This window comes from Balaenoptera acutorostrata, chromosome 3, assembly GCF_949987535.1.
Source record: "Balaenoptera acutorostrata chromosome 3, mBalAcu1.1, whole genome shotgun sequence".
Classification (NCBI taxonomy): Eukaryota; Metazoa; Chordata; class Mammalia; order Artiodactyla; family Balaenopteridae; genus Balaenoptera; species Balaenoptera acutorostrata.
Window position 1 is genome coordinate 36114435 of NC_080066.1, and position 16229 is coordinate 36130663.

Consider the following 16229-nt stretch of genomic DNA (forward strand, 5'->3'; position numbering starts at 1 on the left):
TTCTTCCTTGATATAAGTACTCGAAACAAGGAAGTAGAAAAAGGGGCATTACTAGGGGGAAAAGGGAATTCACCAAATAACCTAAGAGAGAAATCCGAGGTCTCAAGGTAATCACACAGAATACAGCAATAAGCAGTAAGCAAACGCTTCCAGCAGAGCCGTATGGAAGGGCACACAGCACCCACAGAATGGTCATCTCACCTGTTGTCTTTGCTGAAGAGGTGGTGGATACCCCATTGAGCTCACTAGGACTCCTTTTTATGGGCCGTGGCTTGTATTCTCGTTTGGGGATGTTGGATGCAGCTGATATTCTGTAATACAGATTTGAAGGTCAGTCAGACAGCTGATGAAGAAAGCAAAGCCTCCAAGCCTACGTTTGCTCTGCTGTGATAAGCCTACAAATTTAGGTCCTAGGTGATGGTTGTGAAGGGGGTGATTTTTACACGTTGATTCGTGAGTAGCCCAAAGTGATAGCTTTGATATCCCGAATGTAGTTTTTCAACTATATGCAGATATACCTCGTTTTATTGCACTTCGCAGATATTGCGTTTTTTATAAATTGAAGGTGTGTGGCAATCCTGTGTACTATAGGTGCCATTCTTCCAACAGCATTTGCTCACTTTGTATCTCTGTCACATTTTGGCAATTCTCGAAATATTTCAAACTTTTTCTTTATTATTATATTTGTTGTGGTGATCTGTGATCAGTGATCTATGATGTTACTCTTGTAATTATTATGGGCCCCACAAACTGCGCCATGTAAGATGGCAATCTTAACTAATAAATGTGTGTGTTCTGACTGCTGCAGCTACCACCTCCAGCTGTTCCCCCATCTCTCTCTTTCTCTCCTCAGGCCTCCCTATTCCCTAAGACACAGTAAAATAGAAATTAGGCCAATTAATAACCCTATAATGGCCTCTAAGTCTTCAAGTGAAAGGGTCTCATGTTGCTCACTTTAAATCAAAAGCTAGAAATGATTACGCTGAGTGAGGAAGGGATGTCCAAAGCCAAGATAGGCCAAAAGCTAGGCTTCTTGCACCAAACAGCCAAGTTGTGAATGCAAAGGAAACGTTCTTGAAGGAAATTAGAAGTGCTACTCCAATGAACACACAAATGGTAAGAAGGTGAAACAGCCTTATTGCTGATATGGAAAAAGTTGTAGTGATCTGGGTAGAAGATCAAACCAGCTACAACATTCCCTTAAGCCAAAGCCTAATCCAGAGCAAGGCCTTAACTCTCTTCAATTCAGCGAAGTCTGAGAGAGGTGAGGAAGCTGCAGAAGAAAAGTTTGACGCTAGAAGCTGTTGGTTCAGGAGGTTTAAGGAAAGAAGTCGCCTCCATAACATAAAAGTGCAAGTGCTAATGTAGAAGCTGCAGCAAGTTATCTAGAAGATCAAGCTAAGATCATTAATGAAGGTGGTTACACTAAACAAGCGATTTTCAATGTAGATGAAACAGCCTTCTATTGGAAGATGCCATCTAGGACTTTCATAGCTACAGAGGAGAAGTCAATGTCTGGTTTCAAAGCTTCAAAGAACAGGCTGACTCTCTTGTTAGAGGCTAATGCAGCTGGTGACTTTCAGTTGAAGCCAATGCCCATTTACCATCCTGAAAATCCTAGGGCCCTTAAGAATTATGCTGCATCTACTCTGCCTGTGCTCCAGAAATGGAACAGCAAAGCCTGGATGATAACACATCTGTTCACAGCATGGCTGACTGAATATTTTAAGGCCACTGCTGAGACCTACTGCTCAGAAAAAAAGATTCCTTTCAAAATATTACTGCTCATTGACAATGCACCTGGTCATCCAAGAGCTCTGATGGAGATGTACAATGAGACCAGTGTTGTTTCATGCCTGCTAACACAACATCCATTCTGCAGCCCATGGATCAAGGAGTGGTGTCGACTTTCAAATCTTATTCTTGAAGAAATACATTTTGTAAGGCTCTAGTTGCCATAGATAGTGGTTCCTCTTATGGATCTGGGCAAAGTAAGTTGAAAGCCTTCTGGAAAGGATTCATCAGTCTAAATGCCATTAAGAACATTTATGTTTATGGGAAGAGGTCAGAATATCTACATTATCAGGAGTTTGGAAGAAGAATTCCAACCCTCATGTATGACTTTGAGGGATTCTAGACATCAGTGGAGGAAGTAACTGCAGATGTGGTGGAAATAGCAAGAGAACTGGAATTAGAAGTGCAGCCTGAAGATGTGACTGAATTACTGCAATCTCATGATTAAACTTTAACAGATGAGGAGTTGCTTCTTATGGATGAGCAAAGAAAGTGGTTTCTTGAGATGGAATCTACTCCTGGTGAAGATTGTTGGAATAGCAACAAAGGATTTAGAATACTATAAAACTTAGTTGATAAAGCAGCAGCAGGGTTTGAGAGGATTGACTCCAACTTTGAAAGAAGTTCTACTGTGGGTAAAATGCTATCCAACAGCACTGCACTTTACAGAGAAATCGTTCGTGAAAGGCAGAGTCAACCGATGCAGCAAACTTCACTGTTGTCTTATTTTAAGAAGTTGCCACAGCCTCCCAGCCTTCAGCAGCCCCCACCCTGACCAGTCAGCAGCCAGCAACATCGAGGCAGGACCCTCCACCAGCAAAAAGATTCGGACTCGCTGAAGGCTCGGGTGATGGTTAGCATTTTTTAGCAATAAAGTATTTTTAAATTAGGGTATATACATTGTTTTTTTTTTTTTAGACACAATGCTATTGCACACTTACCAGACTACAGTTTAGTGTAAACATAACTTTTATATGCACTGGGAAACCAAAAACTCTGTGTGACTCACTTTATTGCAATATTGGCTTTACTGTGGTAGTCTGGAACCAAATTCCCAATGTCTCCTAGGTATGCCTATATTTGTGAAGTATTTGTCTCTCATAAAGTCTCTGAGGCATCCAACACGTACCAGGGATGAACTGGGCACTCAACAATCTTAGCTTCCTCCTCTTTTTCCTCATATAAAGATAGAATTAAGAAACGATGCTCAGGGGCTTCCCTGGTGGCACAGTGGTTGAGAATCTGCCTGCCAATGCATGGGACACGGGTTCGAGCCCTGGTCTGGGAAGATCCCACATGCCGCGGAGCAACTAGGCCCGTGAGCCACAACTACTGAGCCTGCGCGTCTGGAGCCTGTGCCCCGCAACAAGAGAGGCCATGATAGTGAGAGGCCCACGCACTGCGATGAAGAGTGGCCCCCGCTTGCCACAACTAGAGAGAGCCCTCGCACAGAAACGAAGACCCAACGCAGCCATAAATAAATAAATAAATAAATAAATTTAAAATGCATTTAAAAAAATTAAAAAAAAAAAAAGAAACGATGCTCATGTGAGCAGTAGATGAACTACCTGCCTACAAAAGTGGAGAGTTCAGAGACTGTACACACCTTTTGTCTTCCCTCTATAATGACTGCCTTGATTTAAGCAAAAATCCCTCCAAATTTATTCATTATAATCATCCTGTGTAAAACAATTTTCTGTTATCAAACCTGGTCAAAAATTAGGGTAGTTTTTTAACCCAGTATTTTAATTAATAGGTTTGCCATATACACTACATATATCACTAATTTTCAGAAAAGTAGAGAATACGTTTATCAGCAAAGTCACAGGGAACCCAGCAATGTTTCTTTGACCATGCAGAGGGTATTTTTGACTCTTTCAATATCTCTCAGGGTCAACGTTATGAACATGGGCTGGTATTTGTGCTGGTGAAGTAAAAACACATCTTTTTCGAGACATTTACATACTATCTGAATATCATCTCACTCCTCTCCACATCCCTAGATGTTGGGGAGGGAGTATATGCCATCCCACCCTCAGCTAAACTCTCATCAAGTCAGCAGTGAAGCCAGGACAGCTCTGTAAGGGCTGAATTCGAAGGCAAGTGAGCAACTTTGGTTGCCCTAAACACAGGTCATGAGTAAGGGCTTGAGTGAAAAGAAAAAGGAGAAAAGCTGCCAGATCCCTTTTCCCAGTTCTGTCCTATTGGCCAAAGCCATGTATTTATTATCTCAGTGCTATCCCACACCCAACCATGAAAGCCAGCTAAAGAAAATTCAAAACAGAACGGGGCAGTGGGAAGGGGGAGATGGAGAGAAAGAGAGACTGATTTCGATTGATTTTAACTCTGCGGCCCTAGGCTTGTAATGAACGTGAAGGCTCTTACCGCATCTGTAGCTTGCTCTGTAGCTCCTGCAGAATCTCTGTGGACTGTCTGTGATAGTCTAAAGCTGCCTCTATAAACACGGCCAACTGGCTGACTTGTTCTACCTGCAGCAGAAGTGGAAAATTACTCCATGGAGGCCAGCGCCTGTGTAATGTTCAGAAAGAGAAGAGACCAGCAACAAAGACCCAGCTTTGCAGGCAAGCGCCCTGTTTGCCTGGGCTCTGGTCTATTTCATTTCATTTCATTGCGAAGTAACGATCACACAGGTCATGGTATAGAGCTATAAATGCTGGAAAAACATGTTTAAATTTATTTGTGATTATGAAGGTGATTTAACTCAATAAAAAAAAGTCTACTTTTCCAATTAGATGATCTTCTCAGGAGATGTTTATGCTATAAAGTTCATGGATCTGGAAACGGAGAGATAAAGGTTTTCCAATTACAACTGAAGCCAAGGTTTAGTAAATGAACTGCTTCCTTAGCGAAGTGTCTCTATGGGCACTTTCTAGCTAAGTCACATCAAGAAACTAAGTAAATTAAGCTGTTCTCGGATAAGAAGGGAAGCCAGGAAGCAGGGCACGCACGAGGCCAAGACTTGCCAGCCCCCTATATGTTTTTGTTGCCCCCTATATGTTTTTGTTGCTATCAGCACAAAATCATTTCCCTGAAAAAAACAGCCCAAAGGAATGAACTAGAAAGACTCTGGCAGCTCTCTTTCCCATGAAGCAAGACATTCATGAAATTAGTGACAAAAATTACAGTGGACGTAAAAAAATAAAATGAAAAAGTTATGTTACATAAAAAAGCCTGGAAGGCCTGGGGATGCATAATTTGAGGAAGAGCCATCTCCAGTAGGGCACTGGAGCTCCCTTCCCTGCTCCCCTACGTGTTTGAGGGGCTGCTACAGAAAAGAATGATTCATTAAGCTGATTTCCACAAGCCTCAGAGGCAGGACCACTGGGTTGAGGTGATGGGACGGGGAGGGGGTGGGAGGCAGCGTGAATCCCGTGAACTCCAGAACCAGACAAAGGCACAAATCAAAATCAATCCCCCTCTTTCCTAAGCTTCCCCATAGTCTATGCATCACCTCCTTACTTCATTTGCTAATCAGCTTAGGGGAAAGTCTGCCTGTTTATTCACCCTTACACCCTCACCCTGCAAAACCAATCATGGACTCCTTTGCCTTCAAAGATCCAAGCTATTTTCATTTGCTATTATTGACTGTGCTTTAGCTGTCTATACTTTCATTTTCCTTGCCCATGTACACCATTTTAAACACGGGTTCATGTTCATGTAAGATATACATGGACTTCCACTTGGGCCATACTGTGATCAGCATCTGCACGATGAAATCCCACCGTATTACATTTACTTTACCACACTCTGTGGCTGGAAGAGCAACAAGCCTAGCCTTAAATTTCCAAAAACTCAATAAACAAAACAAAGACAGCCTGGCCCCTACAAAATCCTAAGGATTTCTTAAGTTTCACCTCTTTGGCTTTTACACATACTTTTAAATAAGTCCAGCACCACAGCCTAACAGGATCACAGTAGAATCTGCTATGGATTCCTTACAGTGTAAGAGCTGTGTGCTGGTTAAAATCTGCACCACACTTCTCTATCTTTAGTAAAGTTAATTTATATATTAATACCCACTTTGAAATATGCTTGACATCTTATAATTTTTAAGGGAACAGTGAAAGGTAGTTGAATGAATATTCCTTGAAACACACGTGGCGTTGGGAGGGGGGATCACCAGCTATCATCTCTGATGTGGCTAAAATACTAGATTATGTATTCCGGAGAGGCATTTGGATTCATTGGATGGCTGACTTTGGGAAGGAAATGGATCTTGGGGTCCCTTAATACCTGGAAGACAACAGCAGTGCTGTACAGCGCCTGCACATAGTAGGTGCTCAATGCAACTGCTGAAGAGGTGGTTATGAAGCTATAAGTCTCTTGTTCACAGTGAAGCCATGTGGTGCCCCAAGTGGATTATCTGCCTTTCCCTGCCAGAAAAATGGAAGCTTCCAGCTGTCCCCGGGCCATGGGCAGTGAGTTGCATGCAGGTGGCCTCTGCTTCCCAAACCCCAATGAGAATTCAATACCTGAACTGGCAGAATCAAGGTTGCAATAAACCCAGGCCTGGCAAGAGTCAAAACCTGTCCAGAAGGTAAAACATTTCTTCCACTGGCCACACCACTCAATTTGGCAAATTCACCTATTGAAGCAGGAGATGTCACCTGGGATGAGAAGAAAAACTTAATTCCACTGCCACCTGAGACCTGTGCTGCCACTTGGCTGGTGCCGTCTTGAGAGTAAAGTGTGACCTCACACCCCGGAAGGGTGCCCACGACACACACAGTGGAACAGAATTACCAGAGAATTAGCTCCGGTCTCTGAAAGTAAAGTGCACTTGCTGTTACAGATGAGGTCACACCCAGCTCAGACGCCTCAAGTGAGAAACTCATGATGCAAACAGACTTCCCTATGGGGCAGCTAGAGGTGAAGGAGGCAGAGGCCAGACAAAGGCGGTGCTGGCTGACAAACGGGCGGGGTGAGGACTGCGACACTACCTGGGAGGTACATGGAACCATGAAACCAGAAGGAGCTTTTGCTGGACAGAAAAGTGGCCCCCAAAGACGTCCAAGTCCTATTTCTCCAAATCTGTGAATATATTACTAGATGGCAAGAGGGCCTTTGCAGATGTGATTTATGTAAAGGATCTGGGAATAGGAGATTACCTGCATCATCTGGGTAGGCCCAAAATAATTCCAGGGTGCTTTAAGAGGAAGGCAGGAGGGTTAGAGTAAGAAAAGGAGATGCGTCAGTGGAAGCAGAAGCAGAGTGAGAGATTTGAAGATGCTTCACTGCTGGCTTTGAAGTGGAGGAAGAGGCTATGAACCAAGGGATGCAGGTGGCCTCTAGAAGTTGGAAAAGACAAAGAAATGGGTTCTTCCCTACAGCCTCCAGGAGGAATTCAGCCCTGCCAATACCTTGATTTCAGGACTTCCAACCTGCAGTCTTTAAGATAATAGATTTGTGTTGTTTTAAGCCACAGATCTGTGATGATTCAGCAGCAATAGGACACTGCCATTTCAGAGCTGCTTTGGCCTATTCTCAAATGAAGCAAAATCTAACAATGGGACTAGCTCTGGTCAGGGACCCCTGTTTATGGGGGATGGGAGTTGTTACCTTGAGACTCATAGGAACCAAACTCATGGGGCTAATGAACCCACTGAGGCTGTTGGAAGTACCTTAGCCCTGGGGATGGGGGCAGAGACTAAGAGCGGGAGAAGTTCCCAGGAGCTGTGGAAAGCGTCCAGGGACACTTGGGTGGGATCTGAGCCACTGGGGGAGCCTGTGGACCAACAGCCATTGAGGGGGCTTGTGGAACTTTGGCTGTACCAAAGGAAGAATGGCTCAAAGGACTGCATAGTAAAGGCCCTCTAAGATCAACTCTCTGCAACAGGGACATGGAAATTGGGGTGGCAGAGAAGGCGCAGGGCTGTGAAATCTCCTCAGACCCTCCAACAATCAGTTACCAAGGGACTGGTCAGCAGCCAGGTAAATGGGCACAGAGGCACACTCTGAAGACCACGGCGAGAACAGAGAGAACTTGACGTGAATAGGTAATGCCCCGCCCAGATCCTTGGAATACACAGTACACACAGCATGCATGAATGCAGAAATGTGCATCTCCTGGGACCTGGCAAGCTGTCTCCTTTCACAAGTGAAATGACATACTTCCAATGGAGGCCACCTTCGATGTGAATTGTGATACTCCAACTGATTTCTGGCTCTGTCATATCAAAGACTCCACTCTTTTTGGATTCCTCAGAGAAGCTGGAGGAAAATTTCTCAGGAATTTTGCAGTCTGGTCATAAACAGATGCCTTTTCCAATAAGGCAAAGGCATTTATTTAGAGTTTCTGAGAAAGTTTGAGTCAGGCCATTAAATTCGTATTAAATTAATAACATGGATAATAATCCTCTACACTCTTATTCTCCACTTTATACTTCTAAAGAATTTCTTGCATGCAGGGGTTCATTTGCCTGACACTGTAAAGGTGAAAGTGACTTTCTAGGGGCATACAGCTGAACAGAGGCAAAACCACAACCAGATTTCAGGTCTCTCACTCTTTGTCGGGAGTGCTTTCTTTCTACTAGTCCAATACTTCCTAAATGCCTTATTCGATACATCACAAGTCCCTTGATTTGTCAATAATAAAATAATAATAATAATAGTGGTGTGGAAGAGTTCTATGGTCAAATAAGTTTGAGAAACTGCCTTGTGTATCCTCTTTTAGGAATCTCTTGGAGATTAATTTTTCATATATTCATGTAAAGACTCTGAAAAGTCTTGTGATAAAGCAAACCTGTTTCGTTTTGGTTAACCCAGGCTTTCCCAAACTTATTTGACCATAAAGACATTATTCATGCAACACACACTACATCCCATGGAATGAATTTTGGGGAACACCACTCTAGACCAATGGAAAGAACCCAGGAATCTGGAATCTAGTAATTCCACTTGTTCTGGGAGCCCATGGACAGAGGGAGGGTCCCCAGGCTAGGGATTTGTATCAGGAGAGCTTAGAGAATACTGCAGGTGCCTGGCCTCATCGGACTGAAATGGCATCTTCTGTGTGATATTTCTGGCCCCTGCCAATGTCAAAGACCTACATTCCATTATGTCGCGTCGTGAGGAAGAAACTTCTCTGCAAAGACAGAAGAGGAGAGTGTTAACAGGCCTAGGAGCGATTTAGCATTCCCAAGAAATGGCGGTGGAGACTGGGAATCAACTGCTGAATATCCTGTACCCCCACCTCAGAGCTAACTGTGGGGGACACAGGGGTCCCTCTCCTAGGGGAGGGCTGCTCTGGGTGCCTCATCCCAGCCTGGCACAGCAGAAAGAACCAGCCCTAGACCTGCCCCTCTGGGGTCCTGGGAAATCTCATGGACCAAAACACCTCCTGGCTTGCATCTGCATGTAGAATAGGAAGCTACTCAGCTCCAGACAAGAGGCGAAGTGATGCTCAAGGGCTCCAATCCAGCACTTACTGACAAGACCCCCAAGGACGACAGCATGGCTCCAAAGGAGACTCTTCTCTTTGATTACCCCATTCCCAACTCTGCCAAAAATAGGTAGAAAAACAGATGCCACTTTCCCTTAGGAACGAATGTTGGAGTGAACAACTCAGGGCCTTCTCACCACCCCTTCCTTCTTTCCATATGATAGGAGGAAGAGTGATTCATCTGACTGATGAGATTAGGGGACCCTGACACCCAGGGCGACTGGACCCTGTGCTGGAAGGTCAAGAGGGGCCTGGCCCTGGGGTCTGTATTCTTAAAGAAAGTGGGTTTGTGAAGCAGCTTTTCTGCTCTGCCCACCTCACTCTCCCTGAAGGTGGCTCTAAGGTCTAGACGAGGTCTGGGGTAAGTAGTTGGAGGCCCGTGTGGACCCAGGCCCAAGCTGCCCACTCGGTTTTCCAGACAGTCCTGTCCTCTAGGCAGGAGGCTGGTTTGTCACCCTTGTTTGGCTGCCCTGTTTGTCTCTCAGTTGGGAGAATGCAGACGTGAGGACAGATGAGCAACCACGTCCTGGAAACCTCCAGAAAATCCTAGGAAGAGTTGCATGATCTGCATTTGGAGACCCGGGAAAGACCAAGCCTGTTAGTTCTGGTTGGAGTTCTCCTCACATCAGACAGATCTTTGGCAGACAGGTTTTATAGGCAGTATCTGGTGAAGCTTTTATCGTGTCTTAGCCAGGGCTATAGGACATGAGGGCTGGAGAAGATACCGCCTGTTCCCTGGAGAACGAGACTTTGGGGTTTGCATTGTTAGTGCCAGACAGAGATGGGCAGGTGGCCCCAGAGCTCCAGACACGCCACCTCAGATGGTCTCCCTTCCTTCACGCTACTCTGCTTTCACTTTCTCTTTGGAGGGAACACTTGCAAGCCCTTTCCCCAGCCCAGCTTCACTCCTCCCCCTGTGGATGAGATCGAGGAATGTTCCTTCATTTGTAGGATGGGTTCTCTGCTCTGCATGGCCAGAGGCCGTGGGTCTCAGCCTGTGTCTGGGTGTGAGAGTCAGGCTGGCTCTGCATCGGGGAGGCTTTTGCCAATGAGGGTGCAATGAGCAGACAGTGCAATCGGGACGTGGGTTGGCCATGCCATCCCCTCCAACACAGGTGACCAGGAGGCCTGTATCTTACAATCATTGGGTATTCTCATCAGTTAAAAGGGCTTCCCCTTGATTCCAATCTGGTTTTTGTGTCAATCCCTCAATCAGTCAGAACCCAAAAGGATGATCAGTTCTGACGGATACCCCAAACCTGTAACCCACAATAAGATAAGCATGTCCCACTTGTGTTTGGAGAAAGTGCCAGGGCCTCTGCTGCCTGCCACCATGTCCCTGAGGCCACGTGTTTGACAGAGCCTGTCCTCAAGAAGCAGGCATATACCTGGTCTCTAGCAGGTACCAGTTCAGGTGGAATGTCCAATCCATTGGGCAAAGGCAGGGCCTGCAGACCCACTGTGTTTAATCTGGGAATTAGACAGATCCCAGTCATCTTTAGTTCCTGGAAGAAAACCCAGCCATCACCAGCCATCCTGAAGCACAGCTCTTCATTCCGAGCTTCCTCACCATGAAAAGAAGCAGACGTGGATACAGAAGTCTGAGTGACGAAGGATGGACATGAGGTTGGTGACCCAGAGGGAGCAGGAAGTCAGGGTTCTGTGAGCTGCAGAGCCACTGGACCTGGCCTGGTTGCTGGAGAAGGGCCAAGGACAGGCCTGAGGGTTCAAAGCATGCCTCATCCCACCATGTATTGCTTCTTTGTCTTTCCTCCAATAAGTCACACCCACTATTTATCCCCAAGCACCAGGCAGTTTCAGTATTAGCATGTCAGGTCCAAGGGGAACTGGAGAACATTTTCTAGACCTTGCCTCATCAACAGGACTGCCAGACCACCTGGATATGGCCAGACACTGTCATGGGAAAAGACAAGGTTTTCCCTTTCTAGGTCTACTTGCTGTTACCCCAAGAAGAGAAAGAAGGCAGTCTTCTGGAGCTTCCACGATAACTTGTGAGTCTCCTCAACTATAAACCTGGGAGGGGCAAAGGTAAGAGCAGCCTCCCTATCATAAGTCACTCAGTAAATGGTAGCTTTTGTCACTGTCATCCTCATCTCATCACCATCAGTCTCCTTAGCACTGCCATTATCTTGAGAATCAGCAACCATAGCACGCAGGGTAACCACTACAGTTAAAAATGATACTAGGAAAGGTGGGAAGAGAAAGAGGTGGAGCCTGTTTCCAAGGCAGCCTTTGAAAGTCCTCCACCGTTTCATTATTCTGATCTCCTCCCATCTCAATGGCCAGTTTCCATGGCTGCCAGTGAAGACGTGGACCCAGGCCCTAAAATGAGGGAGCAGCCCATGCTCCTCAGAGCTGAATGAAGGCACACCCCCACCCACCCCAGGACACTTTAGGGGAAACACTGCAATTCATGCCTCTGCAGGGCCAACACGAGGACCTCCGTGGGGCTTGAGTTATAAGCTAGCTCTTACTTCTCCCAGGGTGGGGTGGGCAGGGGTTAACTCATTTGTTGACAAGCAGAACACTGTCAACAAATGGACAAATGACTGAGTTCTTATAAGGAAGGGATCATTTCTGATTTTGCCTGATACTGAAGGGAAACTGAGGTCTCTTGGGTCAACTGCCAAGACCACAGCAACTGAGACAGGCCTCCCTAATGGAGTACTTTGCAATAGCTCATCACAGATCATGAATAAAGATCATGAATAAAAGCGCATGGGTTAGACAGCACGTCTGACACATGAGATTCAACCTCAGAGTTTAAATCTACCTCTAAAGGACCCAGGACTGGAAGGGCAACGTTTGCTGCAGGCTGATAAGGAATACATGCATCTGATATCTCACACTTCAAAAAATCAAATATGGCAATCCAAGACAAAACCAAACCAAATGGCCTATTGCTAGGGGATAATTTCAAGGAAATTTCTATTTTTAAGGGAAAGAAAACAACAAAGAAAAACAGGGAAAACTGTTATACCTCTTCCTATTTCTCATAAGATGTAAAAGAAAAAAACCTGATAAGATATTTAAAGGAGAAGCATAATAGAATGCACTTTTTGGTACTGAGGTTTAATGGACATGGGGATTTCACATTGTTTCCTCCAGGGTTAATGTCCTGTCAACAGTGGACATAATTCCCCCACAACACCATGGCAGATAAAAGGTGCTCAGTACATTTGGTTTGACTTGACTTGAAAGATGCAAGACGTCAATGTACCTTTTAATCAATTATTAGAAGTAGAACGCAGTGTTGCAGAAAAATAAACCCTCTGACTTGTTCCAACAGGTTTGAAAGTCCAACAAATAGGTCCAAAGCTAATGCTGGGCTGAGGTGGCTCGTGGCATCACAGAAGCTGGACTTAGGGTGGGAACTCCGAACGGGGCAGGTGGCCAAGGGCTCTTCCCATCAGGCAGTAAAAAATGCCAAATGACTTCTCGCTGCCAAGGCAAAGAAGGGTGGCCTTCAGCCTTCATGGTGCCCACTTGGGGGTTACCATCCTCTTTAGTTCCATTTAATCTAACTTTACTTGGACAAATAAAATAAGAGCTGGTGGCAGGAGTCACGGTACAATAGGATGTTAGCATTTCTGAGGGGTATGTGTCAAGACCTTCACAATCCCGAAGTTCACAAGCACCACTATGGTACAGCTGAAAAACTTACGTCATGCTTTTATATCCCAAAGGTTCACTATGACAAGTAAAGGCATCAGAGAGCTGGGTGATGAGTGAGGCTCTCACTAGCCAAGAGAGCTGCTCCTCCTCAAGCATCTGCCTCACTGAGCGCTCTTCACAGTCTTAGCAAAACTGCAAATTACCACATAACTTGGGCTTTCCATTCTCCTGCAAAACCACCAATGCTACGGCCTCAAATACAAAGGCTGGTCTATGACGCACTTCACCTAAGAAAACCCCACCTCCCCAGGGCCAACCTGAGCATATCTCTGAAGCAATTCCAGGATCAACAGGACTTCTCCAGATCTGAGATTTGAGTCAGGACTTGCTGGATATCTGAAGCTATTTCTTAGGCAGGAGATAACGGTTATGGAAAATTCCAGAAACTCTGTAACAACTACTTAGCTCCAGAGCTTCTCAACATGCTGACCCTAGTCATACAGTCAATGTTTTCATTCACATTAAAGTCTCCTGTTTGGTTTAAATACTTACATCATTTTCTAAAAAATTAAACATGCTTCTTTCAGCCAACTCCTTTGACTCTTCAAATTTTTCTACTGCTTGTCTGACTTCTTCATCTGGTATCTTACCTACTCGCTTCTTTTTATAATCGTAATCCAGACGGCGGCCTTCCAGCTTTTTCAGGTGGTGCTAAGAGACAAAGGGGTCCTTCAGAGAACTGTTATGCTCAAACACAGCACAAAGAAATATTCAGCATTTCTGTGAAAATAGTCATTGCTTTTTCTTGGCATAAATTCTAGGGGGCAGGATCCCACCTTACACTTCTTTTGCATGCACTCAGCATCTATTAGAGGCTCCCTTCACTGCTGATCTACAAGGGATATTTGTGGAATGAATGAATGGGTAGACGGATGGATGGATGGATGGATGGAAGACAGAATGAATGAGTGTCTCTATGGAACATAAGGATGCAGTATCAGTATGCAGATTAATTTTCCAAGGTTCTCTATAGGACCCCTCACTTAGGCTCCATTAATGTCCAGATAATTTCCAACCAAATTAACTATACCCAAAAAAAGTATGTTTCTTTTGGTACTATTGTCAACTCCTCACTAAGAAGTAGATTATAAAAACACAAATTTCTAGTATCCTCTAGAATACTTATGCATCTTCCATAAAGTTCCCAAACAATTACAGAACAAGTTGAATAAATGCCCTCGATGAATGTGATACAGAGGACAGATGCTCACAGGCAACCTCTGAAATGATGGAATTTCTTTTTAAAAATATGATCTCTTTAACAAAGTACAACAATTATAAATATTAGAGGTGTCCATTCGTGGAATGCAGTGCCTTGTGTGGTAGTAAGTTCCCCATCACAGTTTGTGTTCAAGTAGAGGGATCCCATGTCAGAAATACTATAGAAGGGATAACCGCACAGGGCAAGGGAGTTTATGACCATAACCCCTGGAAAACAGATATTTGATATTGAAAGTGTACGTGAAAACAGACTGTCCCACTGAAGCATGTGGGTAACTTGACTATTCTTTTTAGTGGGAAGCACTGGTTCTAACCTCCATAATGATTGGGTGAAAAGAGTATATGGGACAAAAAGTCAGAATCATCTCTCTTCTGACATGTTCTTCTGACTCTGGGCAAGTCTCGGAATCTCTCTGTGCCTCCACATATGTGGCTGTAAACGGGCACAACCAGGCTTAGTCTGGCTACTTATGGGTGATGAAACATTTATAGAAGCCCTTTGTGTCCACAAGACCTTTTACAGATATGTCAGTCATGTGTTAAATGAACAGGCTCTCCACTCCAGATGTCCAAGATATATAGAGCACAGTTGAGACTATGAAAAGCCTTCTGAATATTAGACTCTTAATTCTTGATCATCTATAGGATTTAAGTTTAAATTTATACAGTTTCTCTATGAAACCAGAGTTGAAGAACAAGAAACACCATTTAGAAAATCATTTTTTTGCATAGGGAGAAACATTTAAGGATATGTGCATTTTTGTACATTTCTCCCACTCACTGCTCAGGATCCACATTTGTGTCCATGACTAGCTACCCTACTGAACCAGGTCAAGCAGAAGAGCAATGTCGTCCAGTGGGCTTTCTGTACAGCTTTCTTCAAGGTCAGCAGCACAAGAAGAAATGGCATATTATGTATTTCAGCAAAGGAGGTATTTGGTTCTAAGGTTCTGCATTTGGGAAAGATGTTTTGGCATCCCCACAACACAGAATGTCTCTTCTCTAGAATCATCTGTTCAATAATAATTTGTGAGCACAAAGGCTGCGCTAGTCATGCAAAAGTGAACAAAACATGCCTCCTTACTCCAAAGCATTTGCTGCCAAACAACAGAAAAAGAGAAGCAGTTATGCTCACAGCACAGGGAGCACAGAAGGAGCACCTGATAAAGCCGGGAAGAGAACAAGAGCTTCCCAAAGGACCGACCATCTGAGCTGAGATCTGCAACGTGAGATGACTTAGCCAGGAGAAGGTGGAAAAGGAGAAAGACAAAGAATAAAAAGAGAGCACAAAGCAAAACATCCCCTGGGGACTGTAAGTAATTCATTGAGGCCGGCAGAGAGTTCAAGTGGGAAGGGATGAGCAATCAACCCGTAGAGAGAAGGAGGGGCCAGGAATTAGGCACTAGGTGCTGGATCTTTACCTCCAAAGTCAGTGGGCAGCTACTGGGGGCTTGTACCTTCGGAAGACTCTGGCTGTGGTGTGGAGAGTGGACTGGAGGGGCCGAGATGTGAAGCCGGGATTCAAGGGCTGCTGTGCTGATGTGTTTAAACGTTAACCTGAAGAAGCCGATAGAGAGAAAGGGGAAGAAGGGAGATTCCGGAGAGAGGATGCCAGATGTGGCAAAGGCCCTGAGGAGATGAGGATAATGGACTCCGGGCCCCAGTGGAGGACTGGCCTGAGGGGAAGAGGGCAATGGGAGTAAGGAGCTGAGGAGGGTGCTGGCGGGGGCTGGGTTGGGGGCCGGGTAGCAGAATGTCCTCGGAGTTCCTGAACGGTTGCTTTCATTTTTCTTTCAACCTTCCCGAATTCCCCTCCATAGCCTTTGGTTTTGGTGTAAATTCTAAATGCCTATACGGGCATCCAGGACTTTCCATCAGGAAGCTCCGGAATAGGGCCCAAGTATTTGCATTTCTAACATGTGAAGCTGATGCTGCTCAGGGACCACACCATGAGAATCTGGGCCTGAAGAAAGGAAAAGGGGACATCCCCCAGGCTTGGATGACTTCCAAGCTGGCCCAGGCTGCATTCAGATCACGCCTCAAGGCACCACCAGGA

At 45.0% G+C, this 16229-nt stretch overlaps 1 protein-coding gene across 3 annotated transcripts in view; it reads right to left on the minus strand.

Moving 5' to 3' along the window:
- Positions 1 to 16229, minus strand: part of SH3GL3 (SH3 domain containing GRB2 like 3, endophilin A3) — a 140756-nt gene that overhangs the window by 22271 nt on the left and 102256 nt on the right. For all 3 annotated transcript variants that reach the window (XR_009007797.1, XM_007194257.3, XM_007194258.2), the window contains 3 exons: positions 13445 to 13603; positions 4180 to 4283; positions 202 to 311 (listed from right to left, as the gene is read on the minus strand). Coding sequence is in view for 2 of the 3 variants with exons in the window: in XM_007194257.3 (XP_007194319.2) it covers positions 202 to 311; positions 4180 to 4283; positions 13445 to 13603 (373 nt within the window). In the remaining variant the exon portion in view is untranslated. The remainder of the gene's footprint in view (positions 1 to 201; positions 312 to 4179; positions 4284 to 13444; positions 13604 to 16229) is intronic.